Below are 16,406 nucleotides of genomic sequence, written 5' to 3'. Positions count from 1 at the left end.
AGATGATTCCCATGAAAGGTTAGCCGACTTTGAATTCGGAATCATAGTTAGAAATAGATACATGGGACATTCCATTTCGGAAATAGTTAGGTAATTCAATATCCTGAGAGCCACAGTGTCAGGAGTGTGCTGAGAATACCAAATTTCAGGCATTACCTCTCACCACTGACAATGCAGTGGTCCATGGCCTTTTCTTAACGACCGAGAGCAGCAGCTTTCGTGTAGAATTGGCAGTGCTGACAGACAAGCAATACCGCATAAAACAATGTGGGACATATAACAAACATATCTGTTAGGCGAGTGTGTTGAAATTTGGCATTAATTGGCTATGGCAGCAGATGATAGAGGCGAGTGCCTTTGCTAACAGCACATCATCGCATGCAGTGCGTTTCCTGGGCTCATGACCATATCACACGACTGGAAAACAGTGATCTGGTCAGATGAATCCCGACTGCAGTTGGTAAAAGCTGCAAGTACGGTCCAAGTGGCACTGCGCAAGCTAGTGAAGGCTCCATAATGGTGTGGGCTGTTTTTACATGGAATGGAGTGGGTCCTCTTATCAAAATGAACCAATCATTCACTGGAAATGATTGTGTTTGGATACTTGGAGACCATTTGAAGCCATTTAATGGTGGCTTTTTATTGATGACAATGCACTACGTCATCAGGCCACAATTGTTCATGATTGATTTGAGAAACATTCTGGGAAATTCTAGTGACTGACATGGTCACCCAGATCACCCAGCGTGAATCCCACTGACCATTTATAGAAAATAATCAAGAGGTCAGTTGGTGCACAAACTCCTACAACAACAACACCACTTCTGGAATTATGAATTGATATACATGCAGCATGGCTCAATAATTCCACAGGGGACTGTCACAGATTTAGTAACTTCATGCCATGACAGGTTGCTACACTACACCAGGCAACAGGACTAAAGAAAATTTTAGGAGGTATCCCATGGCGTTTGGAATCTGTGTGTATCTGACAGTATTAGTCATTAATGTCATAATCAGGGTAGGGTGTGGTACACTTTTTTTTTTAATTTAAGGAAACAGAACCTTTTCACCTGCATCTACTAGATATTGGGTGTGACAAAAGAATTTACTGTTTAACAAGCTTTTTAAAATTTGGACACACAAAGCACAATTACATATAACGGAAAAAGAAATTAAGAAAATTTTGGCTTCTCAGTAAGAAAAAAATTCTAGAAATAGAAATACTGACATTCAACAAGTGCCTGAACTTAAGAGATCTTAGTGTTACATCTGGAGTGTGGTTGTGATTTGGGCTACAATCTAGACAGAGTGAAACTCACATTAGAAGAAGGTAGAATAATTTGCTGTGGACCCCTAGACTTGGAAATTCAATATTAAAGTATCTGCAGACATGCCAACCTTGAAAAGTGAAAAATCAGGAGAAGTTTAGCGGTAAATTACAACACACCCCTGACGATTAAAGTTGCAATAATTCAATAGCTGTAACAACTCAATTACATTTGCTTTATTATTTATTATAAATGGGAGGGGGGGGAGGGAGTCAAGGTGGAAATTGTCGAGTGGAGGGGGGGTAGGAAACCTAAAGATTTTCCCCCTGAAACATTTATCCCTCTAACTTCCCCCTACGCAGCCTAGTTCTCCCTAACTTGGCAACACTGCCTTGTAGACACAACAACGCTAATCACTTCGCTTGGAACGACTATAGACTACTCCTTGTCCACGATAACTTTGCGATTGTGCTGGTGCTACCAGAAGTGAAGGAAATTGGCACTAGCTGAAAGATATTCATTTGTCTCGAAACGCTGACAACGATAAGTTCCTTATTTCCTTGTAGACATGAAGCGCAAGCTACGCCTACTGCCACTCCCAACAGCCACCGCAAGAATCTTCCAAGTTAACATAGACAAGTAGCAGCCATACCTTGTCATCCAAAGGCGCAGGATTTTCAAATAGTAAGGAAAGTATTGAAACTGCTCTGATAATCTGGAGATCGGTTTTCACGGTCGGGAGAAGGAAAAATCTGGAGTTTCCCGCTTGAATTGGGAGAGTTGGCACATCTGTATCTGGTATAAGAATACACAAGGAGTTTGTATACAGACATGCAGGAGGAGGATGACAAAAAATAGAACAAACGGTGCAAATTAATAAGGACAAAAGTATGTGCAAAACAAATAAGTGTACTAATGGTGAATGACTTGGGGTTGGGAATGAGTCACTCATTTATCACTTCACTGAATTCAGTAAATCAAAACAACAATTCTACCACCTAATATGACCATACACAGATATCGTATGCATACAAGGACTATCTGCATTTACAAATTTGAACAACACTTTTCAGCATCATATATTACTGTGACCAGTTACTCCTTTACTAATGTGTTCAGCAATCTTCCCCGTACTAAAAAAAGCACACTATCACTCGATACGTGCAGGAATAACGAAAGGCTTCAACAATTCATTTTTAACTAAGCTTGTATTAAAAATATGGGCTTAATGTATTTTCACTATTCACAAAACAGCTGCCTGTGCCAAAATAAGACACAGTATTTACTCACACCAACTAAGGAGCACAGCATTTTCATCATACTCCGGTTCATCATCTCTACGCTGTGGACCACCTGCAGCGAACCCTCCCCTGAAAGAAAAGAACAGATAAACAACATTATCTCTAATTTCTAAATTTAATTTTCAGTTTTTATAGGGGGAGTTATGACAACATTGAAAATATATTTTTCACTAAATCAAGCTTGTGTACTTTGCATATTAACACTATTACACAACGAAGAGAATGTAGTCAACTACTTTTAGTATCCTGCTTGTTTCTGACTCCAGTTCCTCGCACTCTGTCGATTTAATTCAGATACACGCTATTACCATTATTTTACCTTTGTTGTTATTCACCTTAATACATCTTTTAAAGACAGAGTCAATTTCTGGTCCTTTATCGTCAGTCAGAATTACTATGTCATTAGCAAACCTCAAATATTTATTTTTTCCACCCAAAATTTTAATTCCCTTTCCAATTTTACCTTGTCTTCCCTTACACTTTGCTCAATATACAGGTTCAATAATATCAGAGACAGGCTATTACTTCTCACTCCAGTCAACTATAAATGGATTAGAGTAACAAAGTGATGAACAGTGAAGCAGAGTTGAAGGTGGAAGGGGACGATGTTGATGGTTTGCAGATGCGTGTGCATGCAGCATGGCTGCCAGTGCATGTGTGCTCAGTATGGCTGTAGGTACCAAAAACTAAAATTCTGTACTGACTACCTTCTTCATACCACCTTTTAACATATGGTATTGAGTTCGATTTACAGGATCATAAAGTAGTTATGGCTTAATGCATGAACTCCTGTGTGTACAATGAATCTATGTTCCTATTATTTGCATATCTCAACAAAAGCACCAGGAAGTGCACGTCTTTTACAATAATCAGAATTATTCGCATTTAGTTTAAGCAATTTTTATGGAAGGAGCGCTGAAGTGGATCTGCAGTGTTCTTTTGTTCATCTAAATACAGTAGTCACAACATTAAAAATAATATTAGCTGCTGAAGTACTTAGAAATCACTGTAGTGTGCAAATAGTACATTATACTAGTGTGGATGGGTATTCCTTGATAACATGAGATTTATTGGGGAAATGGTACAGGCCATTCAGTCAAAAATATGAAACACCAACACAAAGATAAAGATTAATTATAGCAAATGGTAAATGCCACTTAATTCAGAATAACATTCGTCCTTCAACACTCTCGTTATCTGTGCTCTGGTCTGTGGAAGAATCTCTGAATTTGCCAAGGATATTATCTTTCGAATACTACTTTGTACACTCTACTTTTCCATGCTTCCTTAACAACCATATCTGCCTGGTATACAATGTTACTCCTCTTCTCTGGCATTAATTGTGGCACTGCATCCCTTATAGTTCTTGAATTTCTGCCACAGTAAAGCTTTGTTGACATGGAATCTTTGATCTGCATCAAAATCATTTCAAACCATCTCAGAAAAGTATCGCAGTTCAGCTAATCAAGGGAGTCACTCAGTTTCCTGAATTTCTGAACGAGGAGACAGTTATGAAACCAGACGAAGTCCTACATGCAAAACAATAATTCTTGAGCCTTTTTCCATTATAGCAGAACATCCACATGTACTATCATCTGTGCGGTTTTTTCTGATGGTACGGCCAGCATTTATCCAGGCTCCACCAAGCCACACAAGGTAATCGGATGGCTTTTTAATGATGTTTCTTAAAATAGAGCATGCCACAATACGATATCACCTCTCTCCATTACAATTTTTCATCCACAATTTTTTTTTACTTGAAACTTGCTACCAGTGAATAATTCTGCCTCACGAAGAGTAACGCACAGTCTTTTTAAATATGAATGTTCTTTTCTCTTTTAACATCTACACATGTGGCGATGAACATCATATTTTTTTTGTTAGTAGTTGCTTTATGTGACTTTTTTTTTTTGGGGGGAGGGGGGGGGGGGGGGGATTTGCTTCGCCACACTGCTAGACTGCTGCAGCAAAAAAGTAATATGCAATCAACAGAACATGTCATCTGCTGAAACATCTGACAAATTAGATGGCATACATATATGTAAACAGTTAAAAATGTGCACCATATCAGGAAAGGACACCATCAAGCACAGGCAGCAGTAGGCACCGTGTGCGGCAGAGTTCAGGGTTGCCACTCAATAAATGTCAATAACCAGAACAACAGTGTCCTGTACGCTGTCAGGCTAAAATGACCACTTCACGATGCGAAGGCCGAGGGGGAGTCGGGAGAGGTCAAATGTCCCAGAGTTGGTTCTCCTGGAGGGACGACCATTGTGCACCCCAAAATGATGATACATGCTAATAGGCAGGGACACAAAGTTCATTCGAGGGAACAGAATGACTAACAGGTCGAGGGAGGAGAACTGCAGCATCAGCAGCCTCGTTCCCTGGCACGCCGATGTGACCAGGGACCCACAGGAACAACACGTTGGCTCTTCCCACAGCAAGCGAGTGGTGGCATTCCCGGGTCCACCTTAGCAAAGTGCGCAAAGGTTCTGAAGATCACAGAGAAAATCTGAGCAGATGACAATTTGGAAGTCTGGCGCAGAGCTCTGTAGTAAAAAATAAGAGTTTCCTATCAAATGTGAGTCCCTAGATTTTTTGTCACCAACGAACAGAAGAAGGGATGGGCTGAGATGTAGGAACAGTTGGTAGAAATACCCAGCATCACCAGAAGTTCGTACAGGCAGTCTTGTCAGCACAAAAGCAGAAGCTATTGTTGTTGCTCTGAGAGTAAAGACGATCAACACATCACAGAAGATGCTGCTCAAGTAGACAGGTTTGTTGAGAGGTGCAATATATCACAGCAGCTGAGGTCTCATCACCTGGCGGGAGACAATCCATAATGGGATTAAGACACCACTGAGCACAGGACCCTGACACACCCCATTCTCTTAAATAACAGTGTCTGACTAAACTGAGCCCACACAAACCTTAAGAACACTGTCTTTTAAAAATTCCTGGATAGAAAGGGACAGGCAACTCCCGAAATCCAACGTGTACATAAGACAGAGGATACCTGTCATTCAGCAGGTGTCATATGCCTTATCCAAATTAAAAAATATGGCCACAGTTCGACACTGTCAGAAAAAAATTGTTCATAATGTGAGTTGACAAGGTGACAATATCCTCAACTGCAGAGCAATGCCTACGGAATCCACATTGGGCTTAGTGAGGAGACTGAAGCCACCACATCACCTTGCAGATGCTACTGGTGGGAGAAATTGGGTGGTAGCTGAAAGGAAGGTTGGTTTGTGATTGTCCTTACCAGGCTTACGTAAGGGAACGACAATGGCTTCACACCAGCAACAGGGAAATGAGCAATCTGTCCAGATGGTGTTACATGTATGGAGGAGGAAGTGTAGGCCCTCAGGATTAACGCCATCTGATCCTGGAGCGGATGACAGGGACAAAAAGAGTGCAGGTTTAATCTACCTCATACTAAAAGCAATAAAGTAACATCCATGATTCTGGAAAGAGAAGGAAACCATCCTTTCCTCTGCCACCCATTTCAGATGGAGGAAAGCAGGATGGTAGTGGGGGGGAACTCTAAACACCTGTAAAATATCGGTCCAAGATTTGGAGACATCAAAAGGATCGACAATGACATTGTTCGCTATGGTCAAGCCAAGAACCAGGCAATGAATCGCTGTTCTCGAAAGCTGACAGATTACCCCAACCACCAGAAGTGGGAGCAAAATTGTAAAAAGAGCTTTAGGAAAAAGCCAACTAGATTTTTTGTTATCCCTGAAAACACGGCAACACTGTACACATAGTTGTTGATTATGGAAACAATTCACTATCGTGGGATGGTGTTTAAAAATGTGGAGAGCTTGTCTCCATGTGCAGATCACTTCGCAGCACGCCTCAGTCCACCAGGGGACGGGGGCAAGTCTCAGTGAGAAGGAGGTGCGAGGTATGGAACATTCCACGACAGTGAGAATAGTGTTTGTAAGGTATTCTATCTAGTCATCAATGGGGGCAAATGGTGTTAATCTAAAATGGATAATGAGAAGTAGAATTGCCTGTCGGCTTCAGAAAACTGCCAGCTGGTCGGACGCACAGATGGCATGTGTGTTAGCAAACCAGTAACACAGGGTATATGGTCACTCAAGTGTGCGAGTGAGAGGACAGACACTCAAGATGATGAACAAGCTGAGCAGTACATATCAAAATGTCCAAGTGGGAAAAGAAGTGCATGGAATCAGAAAGAAATGTGGGTGTATCCTTGTTCAAACAGATTAGACTGAGCTAGCTGAAGATACCTACTACAAGAGAGCCCCTCTGATGGGTGTAGAGAACCCCAAAGGGGATGGTGGGCACTGAAGTCACTGAGCAGCAAAACGAGAGGGGGAATTTAGCAGTAAGATGCAAAATGTATGCCCTCATGACAGCACAAGACAAGGGTTGGGTTGTTTGGGGAAGGAGACCCGACAGCGAAGTCATCGGTCTCATCTGATTAGGGAAGGACGGGAAAGGAAGTTGGCTGTGCCCTTTGAAAGGAACCATCCCGGCATTTGCCTGGAGCGATTTAGGGAAATCACGGAAAACCTAAATCAGGATGGCCGGACATGGGAGTGAACCATCGTCCTCCTGACACCAGACAAGGGTGTGTAGACATAGCATAGCGTTCGTCAGGTGCAGACCAAGATGGTTGTCTATATGTGCACAGGTCGTCATGGAAGTAATCTGTTTTGGATTTCCGTGCTTCTGTTTGCAAGGCATGCGATTTAGCTGGTGCAGGTGATCGTTTGTTGGCATGGTGTGCACCCATGGAAGGGGGAAGATGAGAGTCTGACCTTGGAGCTGGACGATTTCACAACTATGGGACCAATCTGTAAGTCACAAGTGTGCATCGACATATCCTTTGTAAGTTGGAGTGTAGCAAGAAATGTACTATAATTGCCAGAGAGTGGTATATGAGGTTTGCATCTAGCTAATATTTTCTGAGTAATGATAGTAGTAAGTAGTAATCTTTTCCTATGCCTCACTCACCTTACGTGATTGTCCACAGGGACCAATCAGCATATGAGAAAGTACCAGCTCAGGTAATCACCCCTTTTGGGCCTAGCCCTTACCTGGGGGAATGTATGTGCCAACACAATTCTAATAAGAACTTCGGTTTCCTGAAGAACTTGGTCCCCAAGAGAGAGGAAAAGAATAAGAGGAGGATAGACATGCAGCATAGAAAGGAAAGTAGTGCTGCAAAGGCTGGGGCCCCATGGTAGCCAGAGTGGCGAGCCGTGGGGAGAGGGGGACGGAGGAGGAGGATGGGGTGAGCAACACCTGGTTGGAATGAGTTGAAGTTACTGATGGTTCTGTTCTCTTTTTATCAGGTGTCCGTAGTTTATGACTCAGGTTCTTCCTTCTTGGCACAGAATTTTTCATTAAAAACTTTTAACGTTTTTATATATCTTGAAAGTGCATGCAGTTCCTTAGGCTACCTTTGTCAGATGCAACTGTCACAACATTATCTCTCACCACCTCTAAATACTCTCGCACAAAACCCAAAACTTGGTATGTCTGACCAAGAGAAACCTGAGAATATTACAGAACTCTCTGTTTAGCACTTATTTTCCTGCTTATTTTCAAGCTCGACATCCTGCAGCATGAAATAAATTTGCTGCACAGAGAAACAAAGCACACAATGAAGTGGACCAGTACAGTTTAGGAGAGATGGGGTGGGGGGTGGGAGGGGGGAGGAGAGAGAGAGAGAGAGAGAGAGAGAGAGAGAGAGAGAGAGAGAGAGAGATCAAACCCATATCTCTTGCTCTCCACAGGCAGTGCATGACCAACTACACGGTCCAAGCACAAATAGTCCAGAAGCATCTATTATAACAAAAACCATGAATGAAAAGCTGAAGTCTACACATCTCATTAGCAATAAAGATGTGTGTCCATTTTGGATCTGTGAAAGTGGCAAACAGCTCATCAATCCGTGCTTAACAAATGTCGAAAGAACATGGGCACATGCTTTACAGGTGGAACTCCTGAAATTTGTGCACTACAACATATTGTTAGATCTGCACTTTTGCAAGTAGTGGTAGCTACAGGAGATTTAGTTTGCCTAGAATATTAAAGTAACTAAAGAGCACCATATGGTAATATTTTCCACACTAATTTTAATCAAAGAGCCGCACACAGAATAGAATCAAATTTGGATCACTGTTCTTGAGCTGTCTCATAGAAGAAATTGTGGTACCTTAGAGCTCAATTAATAATTGATAGAATCAAAATCAGCTTTCAATTATCTTGATGAAGTAAATATGTACACCACAACTGAGTGCAACAATTCTGACACATTGAGTTTCCAGAAAAACCATGTAATATCACAACTTATTTGATGTTGTTGAATAACAGTAAGTACATACTCATAGTACTTAGTCATTAGATACAGAACAACTTCCTATTAGGGAAGAAACCTGTTGTTCTCTTTCAAAGAAACAATCCCAGTCAGTATTTGAGTTATGTTATTTACAGAAATTGCAGGAAACCTATATTTGAACTGTATCCTACAGCAAAAAGAGCTGAACCACGTCACATGCTCAATTTAACACTAAGAGTTACTGGGTAATCTATTGCTAGTTGAGCTTCTGTAGAATCTGAGTGCCCAAGCAGAAAACTACAGGAGGTACCACAAACACAATAAATGCAGACACTGTGGAGGGCCCTGCTTCTATACTTCTCACTTGTACAAAAGGTGTGCAGTTTTGGCTCAAATAATAGGCAACTACAGATTTTATACGTACCACACATTTTTCAAACATAGTTACCTTCTGTGTGGACTTGGAGAATGTTTACGCTTCTCACCACGTTTGTCTTCACTGCCCTTATTGTTATAAGAATCTCTCCTTTCCTCCACTTTCTTATCATCAGTATTTTGTGACTTCACCTCAGGTTTAATATCTGTGGTAGTATCTTCTTTCTTCACTTCTGGGTGTTCCTCTTTCACATCCACCTAATAACATACACTAACTTTAAAATTCTTATCCTGAATACTGAAACAGTAATGGCATACTTCCACACAATTTTTGAAGGACATGTAAATGTCAAATTAAGAAGCACAAAAACAAATAGAGCAAAAGAATTAATTTAAGATTAGTCATTACTTAGCATAAAATGCCTTAAGCCAATGTTCTATTAATCCACTACACCCATTGCCAATGGTATGACCAACACTCCATTAATGACACAAAAACCATCCATGGAATTATTTTCAGAAGTGGAGACGATTTTACAAGCAAATACAGTAATAAGGGGGTGGGGGTGGAGGGCAGTGGTGGGGGGTGAGGTGGAGGGCAGTGGTGGGGGGGTGCAGAGTTAACAGTTTCAAGAAAGGGGTAGATTGCTGCTTACCATGAAGATGGTACACTGCGTTGCAGCACACACACGACCGCATGGGTGCATGTGCTGTGTTTGTATAAATGTGTGTCTTCTTTGTTGAAGGCACTTCGGCGGAAAGCTAAAATTTGTAACTGTCTTTTCAATGTGGCTGTCTGCAATTCAGGAGCTCATCTTTGAAGTGACTAGTAATCCATCCTCTTCCCAATATTGTTGATATTCTAACAAGGAGTTTCTATTGTTGACAGGATTTAATGCTACTTTTACTGCTCTTCTGGATCACACAGCACTCTGAAATTTTTTTGTCCATCACTTCTCAATAAGGGCCTGCCAGGCAGGTTCCAGGTTGTTACCTGAGACCCTAACATACACAAAATCAAATGGGTGATTAAAAAAGTTGACCCCATCCCTGGGGATCTCTCCTAGTGAGTTAATTACAGTTGGTCTACACCCACTTTCCTCTTGAAAATGAAGGAGGATCAATGTTTACCCTGCTTACAAGATCATTAAGATAAGAATACAAGCACTAATATAAGGACAGCACCGGAAATTGTCTGTTTCCTTGTCATAGGCTCCTTCACAGCATTTGCCTTAATTGATTTTGCCACAGAAACACCAATCAATATGGCTAACGAATTTAACTCTCCTCTCCCCAAGTGCAGTTTGACAACCTCCGTTTTACCTTAACAATCGGTATTTTAATATGTAACCCGATCCACAGGGTAACCTTATATTTTTGGAACAAAAGCAGTTTTCAGCAATGGCTGTAAACACAAACATAACCTGGGGGCACTAATCTGGCTTCCGAGCCAGGTAATGAAACAACTGTTCCACGTCTTTCCAATGAAAGAGTCTGTATTAGTAAAGGGTGATTTCAATTCTTCTTCACTTGCTTTACATTTCCCCCCTTGAAGAGGACTAAATCAGAATGTGTGTCCTTTAACAGCATCTCACCTTTGTCAGTATGATATAAGGCACTTTCTTTTAAAATTTGGAATTCCCTTCACCCTCGTTGAGATGTGATATGTGATGGGACACACTCCTCCCCCTTGTATGAGATTTACCCCATACTCAGTAAAAATGAAATCTGTTTTATTTGTTGGTTGAAACAAATTAAAAACCATATTTTATTTATAAAGTATATTAAACAGTGTTTTTAACACTTATCAGAAATACTAATTTAAACATGCCAACCCTGAGCAGTATTCGGATGGACAGACGAAAAGAAACAGACGAAGAGGCTTGACGAAAATAGCATTAACTGTTATCGTGGATCCACAAATGGATCCAAGAGTAACTCAACATATACCCTTTTTGCACTATCCATATGCCAACAAGAATTTACGAAGAACAGTGCAGTTGAAAGACAGTTACATCACTGTAAAATCTGTATATAGGATTGTTGCTATGATGTTATGAATATAGTCTTGTCCAGATCTCAAGTGATGTGGCACTTTAGTGTATTATCTTCAAAAACAGAGCACTATCAAAACAGCTTACTGCAGTTTTTATTTTATTAATATTTCTTTAAGCCATGGGGGGTGGGGGTGGTCCAATAGTAGAAATACTTCTCCCTGAAGTTTCGTTGCCAGCTGCGGGCAACATCATCTGAGGTGAGTCTACGTCGAGGACTGGCGGTAACATGCAGTCAACTATTAAATCTCCATCTATTTATTAGCAATACAATGCAGGTTTGCAATTGGAATAAGGTGGATGGGCTAACATTTAGATCCATGGAACATAGTGCGGAAGTGTCTTCTAATATAGTCGTAGACTCACCCGCAGGTGGCAACGAAACATCAGGGAGAAGTATTTCTACTATTGGACCACGGCCTCTTAGCCCCAAAGTTTTGATTACTGAAGACGCCGGCCGTGAAAGCCTACACGCTATGATTAGAAGTAAATAAATTATCTGAACAGTAGCATATGCACCCTCGGTGACATAAAAGAACTTCCTTCACTCTGTTCAACTGGCACTGAATCTGAAAACCATACACAGCCAAAGTAGAATGAACTAAAATCAGAGGTAATGAATCACTTCTGTGAAGCCAATAGGTGTGTGGTTTGAGACAGCTAATGACAAGATGTATTCCGGGTGGCAAAATCTGGATCTCTTCAGTAGCTACAGCAGCTATGATTTCCACGATCTTACCTGAAAGAGCATGTTGGTAACACCAGCGACATGCAAGCTTGGCAGACTAAGATGTCTTTACAGCTGATTTGTATAGTTAATAACCTAATGTGTTTTAGGTTTGATTACAGGAGAAATCAGTATTGATTTTAATGTAACAACCTTAACATACTTGGTCCCAGAATGCTATCAAACAACTTTTGGAAAAATCGTTCACTTAAAGTGCAAATACACAAATATGATGGACGATACTAGGAAGTAATAAAACCAGCAGTTAAGGTGGGGGCGGAGGGGAAGTGCAAGTACAGATGGGTATCTTTTCCACCTTTAACTCTCATCCTACACTTTGGCCTCAACTTGTTGAACCAAAGTCTGCAAACTATTGCAAAACCTGTGTCACAATAAGGGCAATATCAATGCCCTGTACTGATAATGTTAAATTTAACATATTTATATTCAGTTTTATGACTAACTATACAAGGTACTAACAATACTTTGCCAGGATATATATCTTATACATTCATGATCTATCAAAAATCTAATTTTGTTAGGTATCAAAACGTGAATTTTTCATGAAGAATTTAAAAAATTTAAAGAAAATTATGATCAAATTATGAGTGCTATCTTCACATAAGAATAATACGAGTGATGGTAACAGGTAAAAATTTCACAGCTGTTGCTTATGGGAGTTCCTGTGATAATGGGGAATATTTGCAAAAATGCAATTTTCAGAAATCACACTAACTATTGAATGAAAGAGCCTAAAACCTAAAACTTTCCAGCTTTGTAATCTTCTTCTTCTTGAGGGCCAACCACAAGTCATATATCTCTCTCTCTCTCTTTCTGATCTTGCTGCTGCTCTCGTCTTTTTGACTAATTTCTGCCTTGGAGACACTCCGCCTATCCAATTCTTGTGGGATTGCTTCTATGCTATGACCACACTTAATTCCAAGTCTCCTCAGAATCTTTATTCTGCCTTTATTTCAATCACTGAAGAACACTACAGCATCAGTGACTCACCAATCTTGCAGTGTTTTCCAGACCACAAATACATTTTTGGGCAACCTGATCCATACATTATCACTGACACACTCATTTCAATTTTTTTCTCTTTGAGGAATTTTTTCAGAAGATTTGGATGTGTTAAGACCTCTATATACTAGCTTTACTACTGCTCCAACACTTTACAGGACGGTGTTTCTATGGGTATATATGGTTCCTTCTGCTTAAGCTTTGCAGTATTTACACTAGTCAATTAAACCCAAGTTGTGTAGTGGCTAAGAGAAACGTTGCTCATACTGCTTTCCTATTCATTTGAGGTTGTTTGTATTCCTTCTAGCAGCTTGCCCACAGTAACTTAGCTGGTTGATTGTTTCACCAAACTACTTCCAAATTCAAGCTTTTTGCTATAAAAATTCTACCCGATTTTACAGTCAGATACCCATTTATTTCTACACGGCAAACACACACAAACTTTTGCAATTTTAAGTCATCATAGGGCCTGCTGTCAATAACTGACTGGAATCACAATCACCAATGAATTTAGCACAGCGAACCCCATATTGTACTTGAGAGCACAAAGATCTGCAAAGCTGGAGCACTTTCCATTTCTCCATAAGATCCATCATATGTCTTCGGACAACAGTCTTCATGTATCTGTGTCTTTTCGGTATCGGTACTCACTTTTGTTCTTCCACAGCAATGTTTTGATAATACTTCAACAGCAAGCACCCAACACATATCAATGCTTATAGCAGCTGCACGTGAATTTTTAGACTGAAGGCCACTTTCCTGCCATGATCCAGCAAATTTAGTCATTTTCTACACTTGCTTCCACAGTTGGATATTTCACTGCTTATACCGCATTTACTTTTATTGATTCCCCTAAAGCATCTGTGTATCCTGAAACATAAGTAGGGGGGGGGGGGGGGCATGATACATTCATAAGACCACAAAGCTTTTCCAGCCCAAGGGCCTTTGATGATTCATCTCATCGCAAAAAGGTTACTGTTTATATATTTTCCAGATGTGCAAAGTTATTTCTTAGTCTCACAACTTTAACAAGAAACCTTAAACTAAGAATAAAACCATTCCTTTTGAAGACATTCCCAGAAACTATTACCTTTTCACCACACAAATTACAGCATGCAGTTTGAATAAACAATGTTTTTAGTACCTTGAAACATAATATTAAACATATCACTGGCACTGGTTTCTCTGTACATTTCATTTCTGTTCAGAAGCTGCTTCTTGGAAGCACTTGGCAGCAAAGAATTTTGTCCAGTGTTGCTTGCCCTAACCTCGTTCTCTGGTTGTTAACTTATAACCGGGCGTGTTCTGTAGAATCTATTTCTGTTATCTTTTCTCTTCTTAAATATTCCCTTTCGTGGTGTCATATTAAAGACAGAAACTCAACTCAAGATGTAATGCACCTTACAAAGTTTCGATGATACCATGCATTATACCACAAACAGGAAGTGGTATCACAGCAGCCAATGTAGACAACCTATGCAGCACAACATTTACCCTAAATCAACTCTCATAGAACAAATAGTTCCAGAGATATCTCTTAACTGAACAAGTGCTCATGGGACCTGTAGAAACTACATGTGCAGTAAATTGTTTCAATATAATTTAAATTACTTAGTAATAAAAAAAAAAAATATGCATTAGTTCAGTAAATGTTACTTCCTAAGATACTGCCTGGGCAGCACTTGTGGTAGAAACATCCTTGTAACAACAGTGTGTACTTAACAAGTCACTGACTGAGTCACACAACACCACAGAAATCTTGCTGCCATTTCGAAAATGTTGGACAGGATAATCAAACTAACCATTTCAATGCAACACCAACCCTTTGCGCCATTAGTACATCTATTGCTGCATTACTACTGCCTATTCATAAGTGTATATATTTTTCCAATATGGAACTATTATGAATACTTTACGAGTGGTTTATATATGAAAACTGTTAGTCCTATAACAGATTCATGCATATCGATCGATAGATAGAAATATTTTGCTAGAATAGGAAAAACTCGTGGGAAGTACTATGTATACCACGTAAAATAAAGGTTAAGGGCACATAGTGAGTGCACTGAGAAGAATAGCTAGGACTATCACTAACCTTTAGACTGTCAACAGGAAATGAGGGTAAATTCACTGCAAATAAAGATTGGAGTAATGCCTATTCAGCTTACTACAGAGTAGAATGTGTGTGCAATGCTCTATGAGGTTTGGATATGAGAGGAAGAATTATTAGAGCAATTTATATGCTGAAACTCACTTGCACAATACTTATCAACACCACTGCTACCACAGCTCAATGCATCATTGCCTCCAACCCACCGATTCATTAGACTTGTAAAAATGCACGAATCAATATCTCCTTTCCAATTTAATAGTGTTACAAGAAGGTTATTGGCCTTAGTCGCATAACCTGTGCTTGGATCTTACAACTAATCTTGAAATTTAAACAAGTGCCGATGTTGTCTAATAACAAAGACTTTTGTTAATAATAATAGTAATAATAATAATAATGACTTAAGTTTTCCAATATTTCCATCTTAAGGACTGGAGGTAGCGATTATTATGATAATTATTGTAAATATTTTAGCATACAAGCACTAATATTAGTAACACAATCCACAGCTACACATTGCAGGAGTCAAGCTCCCATCATCTGTCGTCCGAGTTAATACCACGTAAAACGACTTCAAAAGCAGCCAGGGAAAATACAAAAACAACTTTTTTTGAATATGAAGTCCTAGTCTTACTTTAAAAAGTCAACACCAGATTCCTGCTCCGCTTACCCATGCTTCTGCACAACCTCCAAAGTATTGCTTCCATAAGGCAGTGAACGCCAGCCACATCGGCCATTGGATTAATATTTCAAGTTTCTCAAGAGGGTTGAGTTTCTTTCTTTTATCATCCATTTATATATCACTAAATTCTCTTCTATGTTTCAGGGGGTGACTAGTCTCATGTTTTGCAACATCTGATCCACTGTAGTTGTCCAGTCGTAATGCACCCTACATCTTGTCAAACTTAAGTTAGATAATGTATTTAGGACACAAAATGTGAGAATGGTAATGGCTTCTTCAATGGTTCTTTAATATCTTTTTAAGATTGGTGTAACTACTATAAATGCGAACTACCTGGCACAGATAGATAGCACGATGTCTCTCCACACCCTTTGTAACATCTTTCGAATGTTCTGAAATTGTTAACGTCTCAATGCAGTGTATCAGACCTGTAAATACATTAACAAACTAGTAAAGCATGGAGAAGCAGCTAATGTGACTGATGCTTACCATCTTACGGAAGCAACGATTTGGAGGATGTGCGGTAATGTGGACGAGC

The 16,406-nt window shown here is 39.9% G+C and overlaps 1 protein-coding gene across 1 annotated transcript in view; it reads right to left on the bottom strand.

Moving 5' to 3' along the window:
- Positions 1-16,406, bottom strand: part of LOC126321930 (heterogeneous nuclear ribonucleoprotein U-like protein 1) — a 105,707-nt gene that overhangs the window by 84,749 nt on the left and 4,552 nt on the right. Inside the window, exons 3-4 of the mRNA XM_049994241.1 lie at positions 9,346-9,530; positions 2,562-2,641 (exon numbers count right to left, since the gene is read on the bottom strand). Of these exons, the coding sequence (XP_049850198.1) occupies positions 2,562-2,641; positions 9,346-9,530 (265 nt within the window). The remainder of the gene's footprint in view (positions 1-2,561; positions 2,642-9,345; positions 9,531-16,406) is intronic.

Source organism: Schistocerca gregaria, chromosome 2 (genome assembly GCF_023897955.1).
Source record: "Schistocerca gregaria isolate iqSchGreg1 chromosome 2, iqSchGreg1.2, whole genome shotgun sequence".
NCBI lineage: Eukaryota > Metazoa > Arthropoda > Insecta > Orthoptera > Acrididae > Schistocerca > Schistocerca gregaria.
Note: the sequence above shows the minus strand (reverse complement) of the source record. Positions and strands in the feature narration are given on the sequence as shown.